A 16,158-nucleotide genomic window follows, 5' to 3' on the forward strand; every position below is an offset into this window, starting at 1 on the left:
GCCAGCCCCGCGGTCCAGAGGGGCTGAGGGGGTGAGTGGAAAGGGCGTGTTGGGGTTGGAAGCCTTCAGCTACCTCTGCCCCTAGAGTGATTTGAACAGTGAATAAAAAAGTATTTGCAAAGTTCCCTTGGGGGAATGGCGAGAAAAGGGGAAAATTCAACTTCCCCATTCGGAGAATTGCTGATATTTTCGCAGGCAGTGGGGACAACCAAAGCAATAGGCTAAGCCCTCAGTCTTGGGGTTTGTTCATATGAAAATTATCCCTGCAAAGGATAGGCTAAGCCTACTTAAAATTAGGCCTAAGAGTCACCCCCAAGAGAACATCTTTTGTTGCTCAGATATGGCCTCTCTCTCTCTTAGCCAACACAGTAAGCAAACTCACTGACCTCCCCTTCTCTATGTGGGACATGACTCCCAGGGGTGTGGACCTTCCTGCAACATGGGACAGAAATCCTAGAATGAGCTGGGTCTCAGCATCAAGGGATTGAGAAAATCTTCTCGAACGAAAGGAGGAAGAGAGAAATGAGACAAAATAAAGTGTCAATGGCTGAGAGATTCCAAATAGAGTTGAGAGGTGATCCTGGAGGTTATCCTTATACATTAAATATCACCTTTTTAGTTAAGGTGTAATGGAGAGGCTGGAGGGAAATGCTGAAAATGTAGAGCTATGTTCCAGTAGCCTTGCTTCTTGAACATGATTGTATAATGATAGAGCTTTTGCAATGTGACTGTGTAATTGTGAAAACCTTGTGTCTGATGCTCCTTTTATCTACCTTACCGATAGATGAGTAAAACATATGGATTAAAAATAAATAACAGGGGGAACAAATGTTAAAATAAATTTAGTAGGTTGAAATGCTAGTGATCAAAGAAAAGGAGGCATAAGGAATATGGTATGCATGAATTTTTTTCTGTTTTCTTTTTATTTCTTTTTCTGAATTGATGCAGATGTTCTAAGAAATGATCATGATGATGAATATACAACTATATGAGGATATTATGAATTATTGATTATATGTCAAGAATGGAATGATCATGTGATAAGAATGTTTGCGTTTGTATGTTGTTATGTTTAAAAAATTAATTTAAAAAATTTCCTCATCTGTAAAATGATGTTACAGATGCCCCTCAAGCTATTACTGTAAGGATTAAAGGAGATGTGTAAATAGTGGAGCACAAAAGCTGGGTCCACATGCCGGCGCCACTTGCTGTGTGACCTTGGATAAGCCCATTTACTCTCTGTGTCTTACCTGATCCATTGAAGGGGGATTAAACTAGGTGCTCTACAGTCTTTCCTTGCTCTAAACATCTTACTCTGGGTGAGAGGAAGAAGGCAGCTGCGGCCTTTTCCTATCAGCTGGGCCCCAAACCACATGGTAAGTAGGTGAGGGTGGTTCTTCCTCACGAGAACGCGGAGGAGCGCCTGCCTCATCTTACTCATGTGGGGTCCTCAGAAATGCTCTAATTAAGCCTCATTGTCCAGATGAGAACACAGGCTCTGGGAGGCGGGTGATTTACCCAAGCTCACATGGCCAGGGCGCAGCAGAGTTGGGCCGGGACCCAGTGCTCCTGCCTCTGTGGTAGGTGCTGCCTCCGTCACCCTAAACTGCCCGGTCAGGAATTAAGCTTGGTGACTCCCCATCCTTTCCCTGCATCGCTGAGCTTCTCCCAGCTTCTTGGAGTTTGCCATTCTCTCTCCTCAGGCAGAGTCCCCCTAGCACATGAAGGGGATAGGTGTCCAGGCTCCTGGTTCTTCCCAGTACCAGGGCTGGTGTGTGGGTGAGGAGAGGCCAGCTGAGAGTCTGGAGGGCGTGGGAGGGGTGGAGGGCTGGTTTCCAGGCTACAGAGGGGATCCGAAACAGGCCAGGACCTGGGTTACCATCTGCATGGCCCGCTAGGGAGGGGCCCCTCAGCGCTGAAGGATGTGGGGCTAGTGCTTCCTTCCCCTCTGCCCTTGCAGACCTGCGGGCAGTGCTGAGCTCAGGGTGTACACCTCTCTGCGGTGGTTTTCAATCAGTGGAAAAGTGCCGCTGCCACTCATCCTCCCATTAAATAGCCTCAAGAAGTCAAGAGCTCATTCCTAAAGCCAACTATTTCAGCTAGTCTCTCTATCTATAGATTTTAGAGGCTCTTATATTCTCCAACACCACTACATAAGGGAGGTTCAAATTCCATTCTGACTCCAAGGAAAGTTGATCCCTCAAGAGATGAAGCATCTGGTTTTGGCCTTTTTTCACAGTGCCTGTGACACTGCCTTCACAAAGCTTCTCTTCCCATCTAGTCAGGTCTGGGTTCCCCTGCTGGAGTCTCCTCCATAACAAAAGATCAGGCCACAAAGGGCTGAATTCTGCAAGGAAAAGTACCATGGACCCTACCCCAGCTTTTGGAAAAGGAGTGTCTCCCAGAAGTCAGACTAAGAAATTTCTTTTATTACCTTCCAGACTTATGAAGTTTATTCTACCCTTTAGATAAGAACCTCTCCTCTTATAGGTTAACTCATTCTGTTTTCAGTGGAAGGTACAGAGACATGAAAGGAGTGGGTTCTCTCCCAGGAAGACTGACATTCCAAGTCCTAGCGATCAAGATGATACATATCACTACCTCTGGCCTAATCCACACCCTGTCAAACTAGCTTCCTGCTCCTTCCCTACACTTGTGCTCCCCCTGAGCGTCTGACCCATTGCTCTCCCCTCGCACTCCTGAGCAAGTCCCGGGTCTCCACCAGGAACACAATGAACAATAGCAAAGAGATCCTTCTTGCACTCTGACCTGGCCAGTCCTGGGGTGTCCAAGTTGTAGCCCCTGAAAGAGGGATGTGAGCTGGTGGAGGGCTACTCCATTCGGAGCCTCCCGTTGCCTCCATGTCCTTTTCATCCTTCTTGGGGCCCAGAGGCTGCGACTGCTGGGCCAGGGAAAGGTTAAACCGGTTGGGCAGGGGAGACGGGGGAGCAGAATCTAAACTGGGGAACTTGGTGACAGGAACAAAGCGGGTGTTTGTTGGGTTTTCCTCCTGCTTGGGAGGCAGTTCTCGGACCACGGCATTCCTGGGTGGACAGAATCAGCTCAGAGTGGCTTCTCCCCACTGCTGCTGCAGCAAAAGCAAAGCACTCAGCCACTGCCTTTCGACAGGCCACACTTCACAGGAGCCAACCCAAGAAATTCAGGTCCCTCTCCCTGGCCTGAGCTCAGTGGCACTAAAAATACAAACTCAACAAAAAGGGAGCGCTGGGGTCAGGCACAAGAGAGCTTCAGACTGTAAACAAATCAGGCCAGAATGACTCCTAGGGCAGAACAGCTGCTGACCTGCAGACCACCTCTCCTCAGCCTCTTCCTCTCGCTGTGGACAGGAGCTAACAGGGGAATATGTGGTGATTGGTGAGAACCAAAGAGAAGTGAACAGAGGGTTGGGGGCGGACAGCTTTGTGGAAATAGGACCCACAAACCCTAGAGTGAAGAGGCAGCGACTCAGCTCGGTTGCCCAGAAGCCTGGGCCCTCAGCTCCAACAACCACCAGTGCTCTCGCAGGTGATAAGAAAACAGACAAATCAGCATGGCATTTGTTTTTATTAGAAAATTCCATTTGGTAAGCGCCTCCCTAACCAGAACAGAGGCTGGGTAGGCTCCAAGTGTCCCACATCTCTCATTTCATCTTCTACCCGCTTCTAAGGGGAGGAATATGGGGGTGGGGAGTCTCTGAAGTGTCAGGCAGTCTCCGAAGTGCCCCCTCCTGAACCCCTAAGAGAGTTCACGTTGCCAGCAATATACCCAACAACATCTCAGTGGGACACCAGAGGGCCCTCTGAGCTCAAGGCTGTTGCCAAAGGCATTCCTGTTTATAGAAAAACCCACTGTATGGCATCAGGATGGAACAAGGAGGCTCTCATAAACTCTGGGCCTGTTTCTTCACTCTGGCTGAGAGCAGGGCAGGATCCAGGAGAAAGTGGCCAAGGGCTAAGGAAGAAGAGATTGTATCTGAGATACCCTTTGGAGTCTGGAAAGCACCTGGATATTTCTTGGGAGGGGAGGGCTGCAGAAGCCCCACTCAGTTCTTCTTGGTTTTGGGAGTGTCATACTTCCTCTTGCTGGAGTACCACAACAACAGAGGGATGCCGATGGAGGGAAGGGTCATGACCCCAAAAGCTGCCCAGTCCAGCTGTGGAGGAAAACAAAGTCTGGATTAGAGTATAGGAGAGAAGTGGGAAGGAATGCATCCAATGAAAAAGGGAACAATTTAGCCCAAATTTTAAGCAAAATTTTTTCAGGCAAGTTCCTCTCTGAGAATTTCTGATACAAAATGCCTAAAGACCAATCTATCTTTCAAGTGGTAAAGCCAAAGGCTTCGTCTGACCTAACCCAGACTGGAAGAGTAGCTCCTCTCTTGTAAGCAATCTCTGCCTTCTGTGACCTAACCCCTGCAGCCCTCACTTTCCTGTTCCTCTGTCCGACATTCTACTCGATAGTTTCACTAAGCTACCTGCCTTGCCTGGATGGCACTGCACATTTACTCACCTCTGAGCTGCTCCCTCTTCCTAGGCCTGCCCTCCCACATCCCTTCAACCAGTCAACCTTCACCTCCTCCAGAAAACCCTATCACAAAGAACAGATGTTCCTGCCATATGCTCCTACAGCACCTTTTATAAACTCTATCCCAGCATTTTTTCTTCCATTTACTTGTTCTGAGTTCTCTATGCCCTAGAAGATCCTAACAGCAGAGACTGTGTCTTACCATTGTTTTCCCAAACAAAGCACAGAACAGCACCCAGAATTAGGAACTTCAACAAATTCTGTCCTAGACCACAGCAGAGTTCTCATGTAACCTTCCCAAGGCTCCATCACCCAGATTCAAAACAGACCCAGGGCTCTAAGATGGAGTAATACGCAAGAGAAAGGTCAGTTTTTTTGGCTTTGGCAATTGTGACATCATTGCCAAAAATCTTTGGACATGGTTAAATCATGATATTTGATACCTGTCTATAACAGATACCACAAAAGCAGACAGCAAGAACCAGTCTACTAATTAAATTTTTGAAGGAGGCTAAGAGGTCCCAGGATCAAAAGGGTGTTTTCACACCACGGGAAAGATAAAAGGGGGCACTGGAAAGCTTACAAAATGGGGTGAGAATCTCCTATCAAACTCCCGCTGAGCCAAGATTCCTCCTTGTCCAGGAGCACTGGTAAAGCCAATCTGAAAACAAGAGAAAAAAAGACTGTTAAGGTTAAGCTGCAAACCCATCTTTCCTGAGAAAGAGCTACTCCAACCAACTCAATTGTCAACATTGCATTTTTAGTTCCCAAAGGTCCCAGAAAGCTCTGAGAAGATGAAGAAAAGTTTGTGAATTAGGGAAAGTTGGATGATTCTCTCTTGAACAGTAAACTAGCAGCCTGGAGACCTGAGTTACTCCTGCGGAAACACCACCTTTGATAAGTGTTTATTAAATAGGGCAAGCCAGGTATGCAGCTGGAATTAAAGCCAAATTCTTCTACCTTAACCTCAGACCCTGAAAAGAATGAAGTTGTTTACTATCCCCGGCCCCTCTGCAGGGCCAGAGGTGGAATGGAATGACTTGCCCTTGGCAACCATTTCCTCATTTTTTAAGTGGAATAGTCTTCTCCCATACTTCACAGGGTGGTCATGAGGCTCCAACAAAATAATGAGAAGGATTCTGAAAAGCATAAAGCCCTAACCAAATGAGATGAAGGTAAGAGTCTGGCCCACATTCCTGTCTTGGAGATGAGGCCAAGAGTTTGGAGCACACTGCAAACAACCTCATTCTAAGTGGCAACTGAGCCTTTGATTTGTTGTCTATTAACTCAGCAAGCACTAGACAGAACCAAAGATTGCTGAGGTTATTTCTGAGAAAGTAGAAATGACATAAGATGTGAACACGCAACTGGGAGTACAAGAATATGGTTCCATATAATTTATGAAAGAAGAAAATTAAGAACCTGCACTTAGCATTAAAAATCTTTTCTTTCCTTTAGTTCTTCTATTTGTATCGTCCTGTCAAAGGTCTTTATAAATCCATAACCTAAGCTTTTCGAAGGCTTGAGCAGTATCTTAATCTTCTTGGTATTCTCCAGTCCTGCATATTGCAGGGGCTCAATAAATGTCGATTAACCTTTACATCAATCAATCAAAAGGTTGCAGAGTTTCTGTTACAAATGCAGAAACTTGGGGCGGGCCACGGTGGCTCAACGGGCAGAGTTCTTGCCTGCCAAGACCCAGATTCAATTCCCCGTGCACGCTCATGTGAAAAAAAGAAAAAGAAAAAGAAAAAGTAAATGCAGAAACTTGGAAATCAGAGAGAAATCTGGGACAAAGTTTCTGGCCTCAAGGACTTTATAATTAAATTCAGTGGTAAAGATTTACACATATGTAAGGGAACTATTGAAGACAGTAATTAAATGTTCAAGTAACACAGACTCTAAGTGCTACAGAAGTTTAGATGCAGTCACTGAATGTTTACTGAAAGAATGAATAGAGAAGAGCATATGAATTGCAGAAACAGAAGACAGGACCAAGGAGATGCAGCTCAAAGTTGGATCTTGAAAAGTTTCAAATAATGGAGGAAAGAGGGTGCTTCAGAGGACAATGACAAAGAGGAAAGAGTAAGCATGAGAGCGAGAAAGGGACAGGAACGAGCTTGGCCTAATTAGGAGAGGCAAAAAAAAAGCCAACTACTGGAAAGGGTGCAATGACGGGCAGAACAGCTCAGCCTTGATGTGATAAGCAGGAGTGTTCAAGCACGGGGAAGACGTGCTAACAGCGGAGACTGGGAGTCATCGAGCAACGGTACGGAAGATGGATCAGAAGCACAAGGATGGCAGCAAACGGGGAGGCACGTGACACATTCCAGGTTAAAAGGAAAGCAGACGGAATGAAGAGGAAGGGAAAGCCATGAGGTTCCCTTCCCATCCATCTTCAACTGCTCTACTCTGCAACTTCCACATTTGTAACTCCTTCTTTCCTTAGGACAATACTCCCCAAGTTTCTGGTCAATCCTATCTCCCTCAGAATTCAGCAGCTGCTTTGGAAATTTTCTGCAAGAGCTCTCAGTAGAAGGCATACTGAAATTGGAGCCTGGTCGGGGAAATTTTGGAGATCTGAGTTCCATCCTGCTAAGGGTTTGGACAACTCACCACAACAGGCCCATCTTCCTGGGCCAGGTATGTAATGGTTGCCGAGGTGAAGTTGAAATAACCAGCCTTGAGAGGGCGCAGGACCACAGTGTGGGAGACGTTGCTAGCACTGGCCTGAGAGTTAAGGAAGGGACGGAGATGAAGCTAAGATTGTAATGATTCTCCAGAACAGCTTTCAATTTGTGGACTACGTGTGCCATTCACAAACAACTGCCAACACGTGTATCATACAATATGACTGCAGGAATGAAAAAGAATAGAATACAAAAAGAACATTTACCCTCACCAGAAAAATCGAAAGATTTTAACTCACAAGGGAAAAACTTCATCTATTTCAAAATACTCAGGAAATAACTGGTAGATCAGCATAGAGATACAGTGAATAAGAAAAGACTTTAAAAGGTCATCCATGCCCCCCGTGCTGATATTCAACTGAATTTCTTTAAAGTCTGTTACATATCCTTGCCTGGTTACAGACATCTTTAGAAAAGTATATATCACCCCTACATGTTTCAGGGCCTTATAATCTGAACTTTAAGAACTCCTTTCCTTAGGTCTACCCTAAATCACATTCACACAATTTCCATCTCTCACCCCAGACTAGGCAAAGGTGACAGGAGAACGGCTGTGCACCCTCAGCCTGCTTGAAGCAACCTGGCTACTCTGCTGGCAACCTTCCCTCCCACCCACCAGCCTTTTTCACCCACTGCTAAGAGGATACGGGGCAATCCGGTCCCATTTGACATTGAGCATTCCAGAGACAATGCCAAAGTCTTCTGGGGGGAAAGAATCATCGGATAATTCCACATCTAATGCAGCACTAGAAAAAGGAGGAAACAAAATGGGTTAGTAAGTAACAGATATAAAATCAAAAGTTAAGAATGTTTGCCTTTGTTTAGTGTTTACTGATATTTAAAAAAATTTTTTTTAAATAAATAATAAATAGGGGGAACAAACGTTAAATTTAGTAGATTGAAATGCTAGTGATCAATGAAAGGGAGGGGTAAGGTGTATATTCTGTATGAATCTTTTTTCTGTTTTCTTTTTATTTCTTTTTCTGAATTGATGCAGATGTTCCAAGAAATGATCATGATGATGAATATGCAACTATGTGATGAAAAAAATGTTCATATATCGTATGTTGATTGGTTTTATTAAAAATTAAAAAAAAAAATGTTCTCTTTCCATTTTGCCATAATTCTTGCTTCTCCCCTCTGAAATTCTTCCAATGCAAAAAGTGGAAGATGGTGTCTTACTGGTTAGGTAAGAATGTCCTCTTATTCCCACAATACATCTCTCATGATATCTGACAACCGAGGTCTCCCAAAGAGAAAATACTCCCCACTAAGATGTTCCCCATTCCCAGCTAGGAAATCCAGAACAGGGCCGACCTGCTAGGCTTTAGGTTTTTACCTTGAGCCAACATTATAGATGTTATATTGTAAAGTCAGGTCTCGCCCCTCCACAGCATATCTGTTCAGCAGTGATTTGGAGGCCAAAAGCCTGGCCCCTTCCTCTGCTTGAGTGACAGCAAATAGAGCCAACACTGCAAATGCCAGCAGCCTCATCTATAGAGAGAAAGAAAGTTAGCAGTTAACCCAAGTATGTAAAACAAAACAAAACAAAACAAAAAAACACCAAAATCCTTCTGACAGCCCTCCCTAACAAAATCAGATAGCTCTTTTGACCCATTAAAAGCAGCAGCTCCTTCCATGGAGCAGTCTAAAAGCCACCAAAGCTGACCCGTTCCTGTGATTTGCCTACTATCGTCATTCTGTAGCCTTCGGAAAATCGGACTAAGCACCAGCATATTCACAGGCTCCCCTCCTGTTAGGGGCCAGGGGTGCTCCCCAATTGACGGGGTCTTCTGCGAGGGTATCATGTGTTCAGAATGGCTTTCCTTGGGGTGCCTGGGACCTGCAGCAGCCACTAGCTTTCCCTCACACAGAGGAGTCCCCCAAGGCTGCTGCGTTCCCGCTGCTCCCCTCCCTCTCTGCCCAGCGCCACTGGGATCCCAGGGAGAGCCCGCAGGGTCCCCTTTCACGCCCCTGCATTCCACTCGCAGCTTTTCCCCCGGGATCCTACTCATCCCTTACTGGGTCTCTCAGTCCGCTCTGTCCCCTCCCCCCTCTTGTCAAGGGTACAGGTCCTCGCGCCCGCGTGTTCTCTCGCCCACCCGCCCGCCGCGCGCTAATTCCCCGTCGCTGGGTGACGTGCGGATACGGGCCTCTGTCCCCCACCAGTCGGACCGCCAGAGCCTCCAGACTCGCCGTGTACATCCCCAATACCTTTCGGGAGCCAGCAAGACCGGAAGAGAGCGTCAGCGCCCGAGAGACCGGAAATAACGCTAACGGAAACCTCGCGATTCCGCCGGTGCCTTGTGGGAGTTGTAGTCCGTGGACAAGCCCCACCTTTCCCTTTGCAGCGCCCACCCGCCCGCCCCGGGGCAGAGGGCTTAGAAGACTGGTGTGCCTATGCCTTCTCCACGCTTTTCTCACTCTACCTTCTTTAGTGTCTTTTTACGTTAACTTGCCACCACATATGTGACCACTTCTGGTCAGGGGCTCCGGAGAACTAACAAACCTATAGATTTGGTACATCCGTCTAGAATGTCGAGTGTACTGTCATTGGAGAAGTAGGAGTTAGAGAAAAGCTCTTTCTCTCGAGGTTACTGGCATTCTTTCTGTTCCCAGGAGAGAAACGTAGTCATCTCCTATATTCAGTGGCAAAAAAGGAGCTCCTTTATTGTCCATACCCCCATCACCGATTTGGTTCTTAGAAATTACTCTGTGCTTCTCTACTCTTTTCAGTCAGCAACCAGACAAACTTTCCCAGACTTTATTTTGAAAGTAGATTCTAGGTTCAGAAATTGGCCAATGGAATTAGACAGTCCTGAGTTCAAGTCCTAGTTCTGTCTCTTCTTGGTTAGGTAATCTCGAGGCAGATGTAAACTTCCATAAAGCTTTGGTTTCCAAATCTGTAAAATGGAGAAAAAGTACCCTCAAAAGCTTGTGGGTCAAATAAGATAATGCATGTAAAAATAATATTATTGTGCTTGGTCCAATTAATGGGAACTATAAGTACTACCATTATTGTTCTGTATCTCTGTTGTAGCATCCCTTCCCTCAGTAGACATTATTTTGAGCACTTGTTTTGTGTCTGTCACTGTTTTAGGTACTGAGAATGCAGTAACGAACATGACGTTTCATTTTCCATGGGATTTACTGTTGTGGAATAATACACATCACCTTGCATTTGTTTTAGGATCTTCCGGCTCCCCCCATATTACCCCTACCTCCCACCTCCCGGAGTGAGGACAGGGATCTCGGTTTTTCATTGCTTAGTGCCAAGCCTTAGCACTCCCGGAATGAGTAATAATGACTTCTCTACAAACCACTTGCACTCTCGTTCCATTTCAGGTCTCTGTGCACGTTACTTCCCTGAACTGACCTACTGGCCCCTTTCCTTATACAAATGCAACCCATCCTTCAGGGTCCTGTTAGTCTCATCCCCTCTGGGAAGACTTCCTTGGCTTTGTCAGACCACATTGATCTTTTACAGCATAAAAATTCAGAACTTAATTTTTCTAATTGTGTGTGGCCTGAAAGAAAACTGTGCTAAAGATCAGGTCCTATTTCTGTAGTGTACATTTATCCAAAGTCATGACAGCGATGCTGGACACACAGGAAATGCTCAAGAAGCACCTGTTGGTTGGAGAAATTCCCATTCCTTCCCAAGATTACTTTCTATAGTAATTTCTCCAGGACTGGAAAGATATAAAGTGTGAATGTTCTTGTTTCTCAGACTCAGTTACATCCAAAAAGAATATATCTTCAGCGTACGCAGTGTGGAGTCCTGATAAAAGAGCTACTTCTAGATTCAGAAGAGAAATGCTTTCATCCCTGCTTTACCCACTTATACCTTTGATCCTTCTCCTGCCTCTACTCCATCCATTGTGTCTCTTGTTCATTCATTGATACATTGAGCATTCATTTTTTAGAACCTATTATATGTCCAGCTCTGTATTAGTCACTGTGGGAGATAAGAATATAGGAGATGGCCTCTGTCATCAAGGAATTTAGAGCCTAATGATGGTGTATTAGTTAGAGTTCTCTAGAGAAACAGAATCAACAGGAAATGTTCGTAAATATAAAATTTATAAAGTGTCCCACATAACTGTGGGAATGTAGAGTCCAAAATCTGTAAGGTAGGCTGTGAAGCTGACGATTCCGATGGAGGGTCTGGACAAACTCCAAAGAAGAGGTTCACCAGCTGAAGCAGGAAGAGGACCTGTCTCTTCTGAATCCTCCTTAAAAGGCTTCCAGTGATTAGATTAAGTATCACTCATTGCAGAAGACACTCCCCTTGGCTGATTACAAATGGAATCAGCTGTGGATGCAGCCGATGTGATCATGATTTAATTCTATGAAATGTCCTCATAGCAACAGACAGGCCAGCGCTTGCCCAACCGGACAAACAGTTACCATCACTTGGCCACGTTGAAAATGAACCTTACCATGGCAGATGGGATGAGATATACTCGCAATAAAGGAAAGACAAATGATAAAAGAAGTACAAAGTGTCACAAGGCCCAGAGCAAGGAGAGCTCTTATTTAGGTAGCATGATCAGTAAAGCTTCTTCTTCAAAGAAGTTTCCTGAATCTTTTAGGACAGGCTGAATTCTGACAGGAAAAAGAGGCATTCTGTGTGAGAAGGATTTCAGGTAGAGGGAAGAGTTTGGACTGTTTTGCTCCCAGAGTCCTCATTTCAGGTCATACCCTTGAGTTTTGTTTTAACCAGGTTCTCCTCAACTTTTGTATTTTTTAGAAAAGTTGTGGGTTTACAGAAAAATCATGCAGAAAATAGAGTTATCATGTATCTCCCCTATTAGCAAAACTTTGCATTAGTGTGGTATGTTTGTTACAATTGATGAAAGATTATTATTATAAATGTACTATTAACTGGAGTCCGTGGTTTACATTAAGCCTCCTCAACTTTTGCAGTAGCCTTCTAACTCTTCTCTGCCTTCAGTCTAGCTGCTCCAACCCATAGTGATTCCTTATGGTTTCCCATGGTCTACAGAATAAGAGCCATAATTCTTGGCAGGCCATAAGTGGTAGATTGAATTATGTTACTCAATTTAGACATGTACTTAATCTTAATCAGCATCCCATGGGTGTTGTGCCAGTTTGAATCTGTTGCATACCCCAGAATAGCCATGCCCGTTAACCCTCACTCAGTATTGCTGGGTGGGCTCTTTTTGATTGTTTCCATGGAGATGTGACCCACCCATTTGTGGGTGGTAACTTTTGATTAGATGGTTTCCATAGAGATGCGTCTCACCCATTCAAGGTGGGGTTGCTTACTGGAGCCATATAAGAGGGAACCATTTTGGAAAAAGCTTTAGAGTCACGAGAGCCACCAAAATCGACAGAGCCAACAGAACGGACAGAGCCCCAGGGAAGCTGTTGAAGAGAAAGCTAGCAGATCTCGCCATATGCCTTTCTAGCTGAGAGAGAAACTCTGAATGTCATCGGCCTTCTTAAACTAAGGTGTCTTTCCCTGGACTCCTTAATTTGGACATTTTCACAGCCTTAGAGCTATAAATTTGCAGCTTAATAAATTCCTCTTTTTAAAAGCTGCTCCATTTCTGGGGTAGTGCATTCCAGCTGCTTACCAACTAGGGCAGGTGTGAACTTATTGTACATAGATACTCTCAGAAGATGTTATTTTTAGTTGAAGTATGGTCCAACTGAGGAAGAGTCTCAGTCCAGATTACTGGAGTCCTTTGTAAGCAGAGGAAATTCAAACACAGTCAGAAAAAAAGAAAGCCACATGGAGGAGCCAAAAGTCAGAAGTCAAAGAATCCAGAAGAGAAAGGAGAGGACATCATCATCTGATGCAACACAAGGATACAAGCCAAGGAACCAAGCACTGCCAGCAGCCAGCCCCAGAATGCTAGCATCTTCCAGAAGACAGCATACCTTACTGACACCTTGATTTTGGACTTCTCCTAGCCTCAAAACAGTGAATCAATAACATCCCATCGTCTAAGTCAACCCATTGTGTGATGTATTTTTTAGCAGCGTGGAAAACTAAGACACCATACAAGAACTGTGAGATCTGTCCCAACCCACAGCATTGCTTGTGCTATTTCCTCTGCCAGGAATGCCCAGCTCTGCCTTTCATTCCCTTCTCTATCTTATCTGTCCAACTCTTTTTCATCCCCTTACAACTCAGCTCAGAAATCATCTCCTTCAGGCAGACTTCACTGATTGTTCCCAGATGGGAACTATGCCCCTGACCTCTGCTCCCATGCTAACCTGAAATAAATACCTTGATGGGTTCCTTGCTCTCTGGCTACTGGTTGGATTTGACCAATGTGCGTCACATCCATCATAAGAGATTGAAGGACAGGAAGAGAGTCTACTTATTCTCCTCTGTCCTTCCCTGATGAGTTGGCTCCTGGGAGGCATCCCTCTCCGTATGACTACTCTCTCTAAGTTCTGATAGTTGCTCCCTTCCCTGGCCTCATCTGATCAAGAAGTGTGAGAGTCACTACCCTCCCCTGTCTACGTGGGACATGACTCCCAGGAATGTGGACCTTCCTGGAAATGTGAGACAGAAATCCTAGAATGAGCTGAGACTCAGCATCAAGGGATTGAGAAAACCTTCTCGACCAAAAGGGGGAAGAATGAAATGAGACAAAGTGTCAATGGCTGAAGGATTCCAGAGTCGAGAGGTTATCCTGGAGGTTATTCTAATGCATTAAGTAGATATCACCTTGTTATTCAAGATGTAATGGAGAGGCTGGAGGGAAGTGCCTGAAGATGTGGAGCTGTGTTCCAGTAGCCATGTTTCTTAAAGATGATGTATAATAATACAGCTTTCACAATGTGACTGTGTGATTGTGAAAGCCTTGTGTCTGGTGCTCCTTTTATCTACCTTGTCAACAGATGAGTAGAACATATGGAATAAAAACAAATAATAGGGAGAACAAATGTTAAAATAAATTTAGATTGAAATGTTAGTGATCAATGAAGGGGAGAGGTAAGGGATATGGTATGTATGAATTTTTTTCTGTTTTCTTTATATTTCTTTTTCTGAATAGATGCAAATGTTCCAAGAAATGATCATGATGATGAACATGCAACTATGTGATGATATTGTGAATTACTGATTATATATGTAGAACGGAATGATCAAAATAGGAATGTTTGCATTTGCTTGGTGTTTTTTGGTATTTAAAAAAATAAAATAAAATAAATTATTATTAAAAAAAAGAAGTGTGAGTGTGGAGGTTCCTGGCTGTTTGAAAATGCCAACCATGTACCACACCCTTGCTGATACAGTGACTGAAGCAGCCTGAGATAGTGTAAGTGTATTGAAGGTAGTTTAGTTGAAGTCATACATGTCTATAAACCATTCCTTCAGGGAAGTTACCCCCGCACCCCAGATTAGAAGTTTGCACACATGCAGGGATTCCTTTGCAATTAAAGAAGAAAAAAAGTGAGTGTGCAGAGGGCGAGGGCAGAACGAGTCTTAAGTCTGAGTGAAGGTTCAGCTGTACATGCCCACCCTGAGTTCCTTCTTCCAGATCTGTGACCCCCAAACGCCTTCCCCCTCAGGCCTTCCCCAGAGACTTCAGATAGGGGGGTCATTGGATCGACCCATGCTGGCTGGTGAGTCTCAAGTTTCTCATTCATCAGTCATCCTGCAGCTTCGCTGGGCCCAGGAGTTCTACAGGATCTGTGGGTCTGGGGCCCTATGACTTGAGTATAGAAAGTTGCCTGTACCTGGGATGTGCTGTAGTGAGCCTGGGATTTCTAAGGGGGCAGCTGAGGGATCTGAGAAGTGGGAGACAGTGCTACACTAGACCTAGAGAGATCAGGCCGGGGTGGGTGGCCAACTGGGACCAAATCCATGTGCTTTTGGAATTTAATCAGCAATAGGAGGCCAAGAAGCAGCTCATCAGGCTCCCAAATCTTCCCTGAGGCTCACAGTGTTTATCAGACAGAAAAAAGGGAAGAGCAGAGATGGCTTCCAACAGTCCTTCCTCTGACAGGCTGCTGGTTCCGGGTATTCCCAGCATCTAAGAGAAAAAAGAATGGAAGCAACAAACTGAAAGGAAAATATACTTTCTCCACTCAGTGGGTTGCAGAAAGGATTTTAGAAGCACTATTAGGACAGAGACCAATAGTATGAGATCATATGCAGGAATTTATTTTATTTTTTTTAGAGAAGTTATAGGTTAACGTGAAAACTCATGCAGAAAATACAGAGTTCCCATACACCTGCCCTCATTACTAACATTTTGCGTTAGTGTGGAGCCTTTGTTACAACTGGTGAGAAAATATACTATTATTGTACTATTAATTATAGTCCATAGTTTCCATTAGGGTTCACTGTGTGTACTGTACGGTCATATGGGTTTTTTTAAAAATTCTTATTCTAGTAACATGTATATCCAAAAGCTTCTCCTTTTAGCCACATTTATCCGAATTTTTCATTACTGACATTTTAATTGCTGGCATAGGTTTCAGAGTCCCTCTGCATCTGTGATTGTGGGTTACAGCAAAACAATCCCGAACATTTAGAATGGGGTAAATTTCATGATATTAAACACATGGACCACTATGGCTGAATTCAAAAGACCTCAAATTCAGGATGCCTTGGTCTACATCTCATAAAATGCCCAAGACTCTAGATTAAGCCAATGCCCCTGAGTTTAAGGTGACATTACCAGATATCCTCGGCACAAAAAGAATTAAGAGGAGTCTTTATTTGCCAATTTGGGCTTTGTCTTTAGGAAGGGATTTCTCACGGCTCAGGCCACTTTCTAAACCTGATCGGAGAGTGTCAGTGATGTCATAGTTTGAATTGCTGCCACAAATTTTAAAAAAAAAAAACTCTTTATTCTGAAATAATTTCAAATTTACAGAATAGTTGCAAAAATCATATAAACCCCATACAGAGAACTCCATTACAGCCATCACTCAGATATCCACATTTACCTAC

At 44.5% G+C, this 16,158-nt stretch overlaps 1 protein-coding gene across 3 annotated transcripts; it reads right to left on the reverse strand.

The window, feature by feature from the left end:
- Window positions 1-3,545: 3,545 nt before the first annotated feature.
- On the reverse strand, window positions 3,546-9,497 carry SSR2 (signal sequence receptor subunit 2). 3 transcript variants are annotated; one of them, XM_077156434.1, is made up of 6 exons: window positions 9,429-9,497; window positions 8,554-8,708; window positions 7,862-7,960; window positions 7,141-7,249; window positions 5,108-5,185; window positions 3,546-4,153 (listed from the first exon to the last, which is right to left on the reverse strand). In XM_077156434.1, exons 2-6 carry the CDS (start codon window positions 8,706-8,708, stop codon window positions 4,043-4,045), a joined length of 552 nt encoding a protein of 183 aa, XP_077012549.1. In that variant the 5' UTR covers window positions 9,429-9,497; the 3' UTR covers window positions 3,546-4,042. The 3 variants fall into 3 exon arrangements, with proteins under 3 accessions (XP_077012549.1, XP_077012548.1, XP_077012550.1); XM_077156433.1 differs by having other exon boundaries at window positions 9,368-9,470; XM_077156435.1 differs by lacking the exon at window positions 9,429-9,497 and adding an exon at window positions 9,317-9,425.
- Window positions 9,498-16,158: the final 6,661 nt, after the last annotated feature.

The sequence above is a fragment of the Tamandua tetradactyla genome, chromosome 4, assembly GCF_023851605.1.
Source record: "Tamandua tetradactyla isolate mTamTet1 chromosome 4, mTamTet1.pri, whole genome shotgun sequence".
NCBI lineage: Eukaryota > Metazoa > Chordata > Mammalia > Pilosa > Myrmecophagidae > Tamandua > Tamandua tetradactyla.

Coding starts and splice junctions, on each gene's coding strand:
- SSR2 (XM_077156434.1), bottom strand. CDS start 8,708: ATGAGGCTGCTGGCATTTGCAGTGTTGGCTCTATTTGCTGTCACTCAA. Junction 7,961..8,553: donor ATCTATAATGTTGGCTCAAG/GTAAAAACCTAA, acceptor TCCTTTTTCTAG/TGCTGCATTAGATGTGGAAT. Junction 4,154..5,107: donor GGAGATTCTCACCCCATTTT/GTAAGCTTTCCA, acceptor TTTCCTCCACAG/CTGGACTGGGCAGCTTTTGG.